The 11,145-nt window shown below is 45.8% G+C and overlaps 1 protein-coding gene across 1 annotated transcript in view; it reads left to right on the top strand.

Annotated features, from left to right (window-relative positions):
- Positions 1–11,145, top strand: part of iqck (IQ motif containing K) — an 18,399-nt gene that overhangs the window by 6,029 nt on the left and 1,225 nt on the right. Inside the window, exon 6 of the mRNA XM_008286582.1 lies at positions 7,431–7,542. Within this exon, the coding sequence (XP_008284804.1) occupies positions 7,431–7,542 (112 nt within the window). The remainder of the gene's footprint in view (positions 1–7,430; positions 7,543–11,145) is intronic.

Raw genomic sequence — 11,145 nt, 5'->3', positions numbered from 1 at the left:
CTACTACTACTACAAGTACTACAACTATTGCAAATGTTATTACTACTACTGCAAATACTATCACTACTGTTATGGTAAATGTTCTGCACTTTCATAGCGCTTTTCTACCTTAGCGGCACTCAAAGCGCTTCACAACTACAGCAATTACTACTACAGCTTCTACTGTTACTCTTACAACAACAATTACTACTACTACTACTACAAATACTACTACTACTGCTGCTGCAACTGCAACAATTACTGCTTTTACAAATACTACTATTACTCTTACTACAACAACAATTACTACTGCTACCTCAAATACTATTACTACTACTACAATTAAAACAAATACTACTCCTACTACTACTACAAATACTGCTACTACCAGAAATACCTCTAGTACTACGACTATAACAATTACTGCACCAACAATTACTACTTCTGCGACTCCAACAACAAATGCTGTTACTACAAATGATAATAATTCAGCTGCAGCTCGTGCTTTGAGCAGCTGTGTCTGAATTTTAGCATCATGACTCCATAAAATGTTGATCTTCTCACCAAAGTGTCGCCTAAAACACGATGTTGTCGTCCAGAACGGTTTGATCTATTCTAGACGTGCCACGCTGAGCCAGACTCCTCAAATCTTTCTCCTTGCTCGTCCCGTTTTCCCGCCACCGTCGTCGTTCTGACCACGCTCCGACTGACGCGACGCATCGTTTCAGTCTCATCCTGAGCAACAGAACTTAAACTTTAACTGTGACAGCTCATCATGTTTTGCATTTTGGACCTTGGCTAGGGTCGACAGCCAACGCGAGGAACTTTAAATTAAAACCTCGACAGACGTGAGAGACGAAAGCGAGATGGACCTCACACCACGATGTTTACTTCACTCATGACTTTGCTTGTCACACTTTTCAGATTGGTTTAAGAAGGGGGGAAACAACACGGGCTTTTAAAGAAGAAAGCGTGAAGGAATCGTGCCACCAGCTGCTGCCTGTGTGTCGGATACATCGGCCTCCCTGCGCCATGCTCTGGCCCACCGAGCGATCTTGTTGTATAATCCGTCCCTCTCAAAGCCCCTCTTCCACAGGGGCCGCACTTTCATTCAGCAGCTTGATTATGTCATCAGTGATGCCAGGCTGTAATTCCTTCCTGTGTGGGCGTTGTGATTTGAAGAGCTCGCTACTGTGATATAAATAGACACACACAGACACCACCAGAGGCAAATGGCAGCGATTTCTCCACACACACACACACACACAGATAAACACAACATGGTGTAGGGACAAGCGAGGGTCATGTTTTGTTCGTCTCAACAGAAGCTCTTCGTTTATCGGTCTCTAATCCTGTGAGCTCGTGGGAGGATTCAGCTTCGAACCGCTGGGAGGAAAAGATGCAATTACAAATCATCTTAGAATGTGTTTGCACATGTGGGCATGAGTTTGTGGGTGTGTGCATAAAGAGATGTGCTGTGTGTGCGTGCTTCCTGTTTCGGACCGCTTGTGCGCCAGCAGGGGGCAACACTCCCTCTCCTTCCTTCTTCCTCAGCAAGGCGGTATCTGACGGGCCTCTCCTCACATGCGGTGGCAGCAGTGAGCCAGCTGCCTCCTCGCTGTGTTTACTCTGAGCGGAGAGGTTCAGCAGGGCCACTGATAACACTGCAGCCTGAAACCCTGAGGGATCTGCAGGAAGAGACAGCCAGGAGGAGACAGATAGTCAGCAGAGGGGCAGCGGGAGGATTATGTGGAAGGTTGACGCTCAGGCTGAGTTTGGAAGAAGAGGCAGCTGATGTTGCAGAGAGGTCTCAGATTAGGAGAGATGCAGGGATGCAGCCTGGCCAGCATTAGTGGCTGGTCGACGAAGGCTGACGTCTCTGAGAAGCACAATCAGGGTCCACAGCCGAGGTTTGGCCTCACAGAGGATCATGACTTATTTAAGACACACGGTGGAGATATTTTGGGTTGCTGACAGGCGTTGTGCTGTTTCGTGGCTGCTGTTAGCTTGGCTTAAGTTAACAACAGCGGACATGAGCACAAGCTTCATGTGTTTGCGTGTCATAATTGAACGTTTTTACTTTTGAACTCCAGTTAACAGGCTGCAGCCCATAGATCTAAGTGAACAATAACAAACTGTGTCTCGCTAAAATCTGCCTCTGTGAGATTTTTAAGTGCTTGAGAATATATTTGAGAGAGTAATAGGATTATGGGATTGCGCTGTAGAATATACGGTCAGTATAAGATCGCTGTGCTCTTCACCCCCAACATGCTCCCTCTCTGCTCCCCTCGCTCGCTCAGCTCTTATATAACCTCCTGACGCAGCGCTGACTGCAGAGCGTCTCTGTTTGTGAGAATATGAGAAAAGACTGAAGACCAGGAGGCAAAGACGGAGAGTTTTATTAATCTCTTTCATCAAAGCACTGAGGGCTGAAGAAGAGCAGCAGTGGGCATCGTGCACGCAGAGACGTGCACACACTAAGTCACATCTATGACCCAGACAATGCGATTGTCTCCTGTTTCACTCATAACTATAAAGAGCTGCTGGCTCTAAACATATTACATAATCTTCTTTACACTGTGTGCCTTAACCTAATCCATTCATCCATCCCTGCTACTGTAATGCACACATATGTACGTGCACTCACATGCACGCTCCTCTGATTGCTAAGACTTCTCAGGATTACTCCAGTCAGCTGAGTTAGAGCAGCGGGGCTGTTGTGTAATAAGTTCCCGTCACAATTAGGCCGTCAATATGAGAGGTTTGCGGTCAGGTAGTGAAGGAGGCTTTCATCATGGAGTTATTAAACGTGCGCTCGCTGTGGTTGGCCTCACACAGTGAAGACCTCGTAATAAATCACCGACAACATTCAGCTCAAGTGAGATGAGGTGTTTGTGATCGGCTTCCTGATGCAGTTCCTTGACTTTGGAATTGTTTCTGGGATGTGCAACTGTTCACTTTGTCGTGTAGAGGTCTAGAGAGGAGAATTCTGACATCACTCATGTGTTTGTCTGGTGAACACTAACCAACAGCTGTAAGCTTCTAATGTAGCTCATCAGGAGCCAGTGAGTGAGAGACAACATCAGCGTGAGGCGGCTCCTGGCTTCACCACCCTGCACAAAGGAAATGTGCCAGTTGGCCTGGTTTCATAAGAAGCATTCAGGCAGACAGCAGGAACTCCAGGCTGCTCACAACCAAGACACGGTGCGCTGCATGACGCCCGATAAGATGGAGGACGATACTTTTAGATTTGGATGTGGGACCTTTCAACAGACAGGCAGTCTTTGGGCTAAGCTAAGCTAACTAGGATCCTGCGTTAGGTTCACATTTGCTTGTCTTGCGTAGTTCACCTCATCATCACTCTGGCTTCTTCGTATTAGAGTGATATTGTTTTGGTGGAACGTTTGCACACATTTGGGAGAGTGCCGTCGTGAAAATGGTGAATTTAGTGAAAAACTCGTGCAGCGCCGCCTCCCTCAGCAGGTCGCTGCTCGGGTGTTGTTTCCTGTAATGAAGGAAGTTTTAAACACACATAAATAGTGGAGGGGGGACAGTCTAATACCCACAGTGTACATGTGGGGAGTCAGACTACATTTATTTATTAGTCACGTTTGGTCAGACCATTCTCCAGCTGTGACACAGACCGGTCTGGCTGCACCTCACTGCTATTCTGCTGTTGGGCAAAACCTGCGGTAAACCAACCGCCGTCATCTTGGGAGGAGCTAAGAATGGAGCAAAGTGACGGCATTCATTCAAAGCGTTGTTTTGTTCCTTGTTTTTCCTGTTTTGTGTCTCGTTTATGTCTTGTTTGTGTCATTCTGTGTCCTCTTGTGTCCTGTTTGTGTCGGGTTTTTTCTCAGTTTCACTTTTTTGTGTGTTTTTCACGTCTCTTTTTGGCTCCATTTGTCATTTTGTGTCTTGTTTTTGTCATTTTGTGTCATTTGCGTCTCATTTGGTTCATTTTGTGTCTTGTTTTTGCTGTTTTTCGTTTTTGCCTTTTTTTCCTCAGTTTGTGTGGTTTTTTGTCTCGTTTGTGTTGTTTTGTACATGTTTTGTTTTTCGTGTCTTGCTTTTGTCACGTTGCGTCTCAGTTTTCTTTTGTGTCTCGTTTAGTCGTTTCGTGTTGAATTTTTTAGTTCAGGTCACAGTTTTTCTTGTTTTGTTGCAGCTGGTTATTAGTTATTCTTGTTTCTGGCTTCAAAAAAGCACCAGCAGCAGGTTTTTTACCATAGTTTGGAATAACAAGACACTGCTGTTAGAATTTGGTTGTGTCTTTATGGTAGATTATTGGATAACTGTTGTTAGATTGTTGTTACTAATGGATGGATGGAGCTAAGAAATGGTGCGCTGCACTGAGGGAAATTCCACTTGACATAAACTCATCGAGCTGGTTGAGAACTGTGCAGTCAGAAGTAGGTCTGTGATTCCAGCTGAATGATCCGAGGGCAGCATTAGATGGTCTGAATCGAGGTTCAGTGTTACGTCGGTGACCAACCGTGCAGCAGCACTCATGCAGAAAACATGTCGCAGGCTCTCAGGACAGTCAGAATCCAGCGTCTGTCCTCGGTCCTGCAGAAGGGCTGTGGGGGGCCATGTGGCTCCAAAATGAGATGCACATTTCCTTCAGAGCATTTTAGATCTTAGGTACCTCTACTGCTTTTTGGTGCCTGAGCATGAATCAGATCACGGACTGGTTAAACCTTGATGGAAGCAGCAGTCAACAAAAACATGATGGATGGGTGGGGGGGGCGTGAAGGGCAGATAGAGCAGGCTGGGGCTTTATGCATCTTGTCAGTGTTGCTGCTGATGTTACTACAGCCGGTTCCTCCAAACAGAAGCCATTGTGCTGCTGCTGCTGCTGCAGAGTGTGAGAATGGCAGAGGAGCTCAGTCTCACAGGCAGCTTTGCACAAAAAGGAATGCGGCTTGAAAGGCTGTGCAGCGGGACTGAAGTGTGAGAAAGAGCGTGCACGCTTTGTGTCACTGTGTGCTTGTACTGCAATTTGGGGGTATGTTGTGCGTGTGAGAGTTCTGCTTGTGCTGCCGGTGGACTAAAGATGGCGTCCTCCTTTTTAGCGCTTCATGCTGTTGTGTGTGTGTGTGTTTTTACTTCTGGTTGTGTTTTTGCATCTCAAGCACTACATGCAGATGTGTGAGGCTTGCAGTGTCTCGGTGAGTTTTCTAATCACGCTAATCCCAGACTTCATGCATACACGCAGCACGAGAGGACCGACGCACGTGCAAACCAAACCAGACTCTGCCACGTGTGCCGTGACATGGACCATTATTACAACAAGGTGTTGTGACTACAGCACCTATAAATAGTATTCACCCCTTGTTGGAAGTTTTCCACTTTTATTGCTTTTCATCACTCAGTCTTTGTCAATATAAGTTGGCGTTTGTGACAAGAAAGACTCTTTTACAGATTCCTAAAAAGGAGTAGTAGTACTTTCCAAAGCACTGTAGGAAGAATAGATGCAAAAAAAACCAAAAACCCACACATTTTGGTGTCATAAAGCCACCTGAAATGTGTGTATGCTTACAGACATCTCAAATAAAACACACCACGTCCCAGACTGGCTTTGTGAACGGGGTCAGAACGATAGCTCACCCCTGCTAATCAGCTGTGCTGATGCACACAGACAGGCTTGGAAACGCTCACGCACACACACTCCACTCCGCTCTTTGTCTCCTGCTGTCACACACAAACCTGCACAAACATGCTCATTTAAAAAGGCAGCTTTCTAAGAACAGAGCTTGTGCGAGTGTGACACATCATAAAGCTGTAATGCCACGGCCGCTGAATATTTCCGTCACTTAGGAGTCGCGGTCAGCAGCGGGGACAGAATACAGACTTACATGCAGGACACCGATGAATAGTGACAGAGTAGAAATGGCACACAGACACAAATAGAGCACACTGGTGATGGTGAGCAAACACAACAGACTCCAACCCCCCAACCCCTCCTGACCCTCACCCCTCATTTCCATTTCTATGGTTTGCTCCCATCAGCAGAGGGGCGACTGCAGCGCTGTGACACCCAGTGAATTAACTACTGGAGCTCACTAGTCTTACCCATTCCTAGACCCACCGCCAGCCTTATATAACAGGCCCACTTTCATAGCCGCTAATAGCAACACCATTGTTGCCACACAACCAGGCACTTGGGAAAAGGATGAGGTCGAACGGAGCAGAGGGGAGGACAAGGCTGGAGAGAGGAGAGGTGGAACAGAATGCAAAGGGGAGAGATGATGGAGTGGATTGAAATACTTATGTTCTGGAGAGTCGGGAGAGAGTGATGGTTGGTGGAGAGTCTGAAGGAACTGAAGGAGTAGAGAGGGGAGCGATGAAACCCCCCAGAGACTAGAGAGAGGGCAGAGGAAAGACAAGGGAGGAGAAGGAGGCTTAGTGGGGGAGAGGTAACGGGAGGAGGGGAAAGAGAGAAGGAGCTCTTCAGGGACATTTTATTTTCATCTCAATCAGCAAACCTATGTAGTTGTTATCAGGAAGCCCAGCAGCTCACACACAAGCACACAACTACTGCTGGCGTTTCCTCCAGGAACAAGAACATAATTCATGCCACAACCTGGACAGACGGACGATTCAAAGGCAGCTTTTTGACAATTACTGCTGCAGAATTTCATCGATTTGCCCACTTGCATGACACACAAACGTCCTCCTAACACACCTAATTACTACCAACAGTGATGGTTTCTCTGCAGAAAAACACAAACCTTTGAGATTTAACAACCACACTGCTCACTGTTAAATCATTAGTCTAACATTTTACACAACTCACACAGCCCTTAATAGAGATGCCTTTGTTATGCAGAGGTGTAGCATCAAAGGTGCTATTCTTATCTTTCCTCGTGTAATAATAATTATTATTACTATCATAATAAAACCTTAGTGATGAAGCACATTTGAGATTAAAACTACAAGCTGCTTTATGGAAAAATCCAAATTAAAAGAGTTTAACTTCCTCCTCCACTGAGCGGGATGGGAAGTATGGCACATACAGCCACCTAAACATGCTAGCTAGCTAAATATGTGCCCCGATTCCACCATTAAATACAGTTATGTACTTCATACTACTAAAGTATTTAGCTAGAAGTCAGAACTGGCTGTGTACAACAAGGTTGATCTGGTGTTTAATGGCATGTTTGGTAAGTTGCTTGTTGTTGTCAATCAGATATGAAACATTAACATGAATACGGTCTTTACTGGAAGGATGCAGGTTTTGGTGACTCCAACCACAGTGAACGAGACATTTTCACTGTTTCCCACCGTGAGAGGTGAACTAAACCACATGACAGACTCTCTGAATGGGCCAATTTAAACAACACTGGTGGCTCACGAGTACTGATTAGCTCGCAGCTTAATTAAGTTATTGATGATGTGTGCTCATGTGAATTTCTGCACGCGCTGCCTTCGCACGTGTGCTGTTCCAGATCAGGGCACGGCCAGATGTGCAGGAGCTGCGCCGCTGGCAGCAAGAGCAGAGGGAAAAGCAGGACATTCGCAGAACTGTCCAACGGTTCTGGGTGCAACAAGTGCGCCGAGGTGAGCGCACCACACACACACACACACACACACACACACACACACACACACAGGGTATCAGTGAATGTCAGGCCTCAGGCTTGCTGGCAACTTAATACCATTGATCTTGAATTTTGTCCTGGTGCTGACTAGAGCTGCTGACAGACCTGCAGGACGCCACCACACGCTAACATTCAGACAAACAGGCTAGAATGCACAGACACCTTAGAATATATATATTGTGTCAACACATGCACAGTAGACTCTCACACACTTAAACCGCTGCAGAGATGCAGCATTGATCCCGACGGGGGCTTTGATGTTAAAGCTGAGAGATGAGGCTTGTGAGAGCGGTGAAACACAGAGACGACGAGGGCAGCGACAGTGATGGAGACGGAGACGAGGGGGGAGAGAGAACGCGAGAGACGATTGCAAATGAAAAAAGAGGGAAAAGGAATGTCTGCAGGGCTCAGGGTGTATCTGTGTGATAGAGATGACAGAGGACGGGGGCTGGGAATACATGTGAAGAAAGACCGAGATGAAGACAGACAGCAGAATAAAACGATGTGTGTGTCTCGGTGTTTGAGTGTGTTGCTGTGTGTGTGTGTGTGTGTGTGTGTGTGTCTGTGTGTGTGTGTGTCTGTGCGCAGATGAAGGACGGAGCAGCTGAGAATGCAGAGCCCTGTCCAGTGTGACTGACTGGCATTAGAGCATAAGGACGGTGACTAAACTTTGTCCTTGAAATACGAACGCGTACACAGTGCTGCCTCCTTAAACACAAGCTACAGTTTTATCAATAACAGAAACACACAAGCACATGGCCAACTACTACATGGATTGCGTGTCCATCCCGTGATGATGGAGCCTCAGTGCCTTTGTCCTTTAGCCCTCCTGCACTGTTTGATGGAGCTGTTTCTCTCACTGGTCCTTCAGCGACATCACAATGTAAACTTGCCCAATAACTTTATTTATGACCAAATAGCTGTAAAACATTCTTATCAGCTGAGTCAACGTTATGAGCATGTTTCCATTAGCGTGTAGCTCAAAGCACAGCGATGCGGTGGCTAGCAGCAGCTGCAGTACATTCATTGTCACTGTAGCCGGAGATTCTCTCCAGTTATACGTGGGAGTGAAGGAAAACTAGTCAGCAAGCAACAGAAAAGGCAAAAGCATAATAATATAATAATAATTAGCCATAAAAACAACCCAATGACCACATGTCTACCAGTAGCTCTACATAACATCACCCCTCAGAGAACTGAAATGATCGATGAAGCCACAAACGAAGCGGGATGGATATGTCTCCAGGTCACCATCTAATTATAGTCTTGACATTTTATTAAAGCTTATTTTAGTCCTTCCAACAGCACAAAAGTAAAAGAAATGAACACAGCTGCTTGATCACTTCTGGCTCTTTGTATTGAGCTAAACCAGCTGACCCTCAGATGACAGCCTGTAGCCACGCCCTGTTGTTATAATGCTGGGAGTGAAACAACCGAGGAGGAAGATGCTCTGCTCCTCACACTCCACCACCATCAACTTTTACTCCTTCGCCGGGTCGTGCTCGAGGACGCGTCGTGACAAACACACGCCCCGACACGCGCATCAAAGCCGGTCGTGAGCTGTGTTTTCGTCGCTCGCAAACAATGCGAGGGTCGCTTCCACGCTGACACATTCCACACAACAAAAGCCGGCGAACATTCTTGCGCCGTTGTGCTGCCGCCACACTGTGCTGCTGCTAACTGCTGCTACTGCTGACCTGACATTCTAGCAGGGGGCCTGGGGATGCTACCAGCGAGTCTGCCCAGACAGTCGTCCCGCACAGAAACCATTTTCTGACCCCTTCGACAGAATCTGAAATGGACGAGAACAGGAGAGGACCAGAGACGTGTGAGCTGGAGGCAGGGAGGCAGGGAGGGGAGGAAAAACGGTGCTGAAGTGGCAGTTTGTTGGTTTGGCTGTGATGAAGCAAGTTGTGCCCTCCAGCGCTGACGGATAAATGACCCGCGGCGGGACAGAGAGGGAGAAATTATTTAGGGACGACCCCCTCCCTACTGTATTCACGCTCTTTAAGTCGATCCACGAACAGCTGCGCTCGTCTCATCTGACCCGAGGAGACCAGCATGCAGCAGCTCCTCCGCCGGTTCATAGTCTGAAGTCAGAATGAGTCAGAGAGGAAAACAATAAGGCAAAGGGCCGACGCACACTGACGCGCAAAAGGTCACAGGTGAAAGCTCGGCGGACAGGTGCAGCTCTCAGCAGCTCGTGAATCACCACCGACCGTCCTTGACTGAAGCCTCGCACGTTCACAGCGGAGCCAGCACTGACATCCTAACTGTAAAAACAACGGAGTCCCTGTTATCTGAAAGCACAGGTTATGCTGGACGATAAAATGATTTTTACTATATTTAAATCAGAGAAAAAAAAAGATTTTACAGACATTTGAAAGAAGATTTGTGTCGAGGAACATTAAGTTATTAAATATTATTTAATCATGAGAGGGGAGATATTAGTTATGTTACAGATTTTACTATTACAGATAATATCCTGTAAAATCACCAATAATAAATAATATTTTGCAGATATTTATTGTTACAGTAGCTCCTTCTTTTCCATATTTTAACCGTGTTTGTAAAGTGTTTGCTGGGCTTTTACAGATCGTCCCTGTCGTCTGAAAGTACAGATTATGCTTGACCGTAAAATTATTATTACTATATTTAAATATATTGTCACTAGTTTACCATGAAATTAAATAGTTCTATTAATGTATTAATTACAGTCGCATTTTCAGTATCCTGTGCGTGTTTCAGAGACCCTCCTCACCCTGTCATAAGTAGCACCTCATTAGAAATAGAAGTTACTGCATCTGAAACAGGAAAATCCCTTTTTAGATGGTCAAAACAGGCTCCATCAGCGTCGATGTTGATGCTGCAGATGGTGCTGAAGCATCTCAAGGGCTACGAAACTGTAACTGGCACCTTTCAAAAGTGCATTTCCAACCACAGTTTTGATCAGTAGCGTGTCAGCAAAGCAGAGCGACTTTCAGCGCCATAATTTGCAATCTGTTGGTGGCTACGGTTTGTGGTGTAAATGGCCAAAAGTCTGTTCATCATAGATTGACTTTCTTAATGTCAAAGCCGTTGATTTTTACTGGCAGACAGCAAAAGGCTCCCACGGCGGCTTCGCAGCTGTCGCAGTGAGAAAGAGTCAGCAGCTGGCCGAATGTATTCACAGCTTCACAGTTGTTCTATTAATTATAATTTGGAACTGCACAACGTATGTTAATGTAGAGAAACTAACTGGAAAACAGTTTGTTTTATTGATAAAAAGGAGGTGACAAACATGTTTCTTTAAAAAGCTTCGATATTGTTGCTACAGCCGTCCTCAGATCGATTCATCTCCTCCCATTAAAGAAAAGGCAAAACTCACAGCAGTCACTCAAATAACTGGAAATTGGAAAAAGTAATAATAAATAAAAATTTGTTAAATTATAATTTAGTGAAATAAGACGTTGCTTTTGAATTGTGGTTGAAAAGAATAATTTTTAAAAAAGAAACCAGACCAATGAGAGGCCTTTGCTGATGAGCAGTGGACCAATGAGAGGCCTTTGCTGATGAGCAGTGG

Source organism: Stegastes partitus, unplaced genomic scaffold, assembly GCF_000690725.1.
Source record: "Stegastes partitus isolate 25-593 unplaced genomic scaffold, Stegastes_partitus-1.0.2 Scaffold459, whole genome shotgun sequence".
Classification (NCBI taxonomy): Eukaryota; Metazoa; Chordata; class Actinopteri; family Pomacentridae; genus Stegastes; species Stegastes partitus.
The sequence above is the reverse complement of the archived record's forward strand: the minus strand, read 5'-3'. Positions and strand labels throughout refer to the sequence as shown.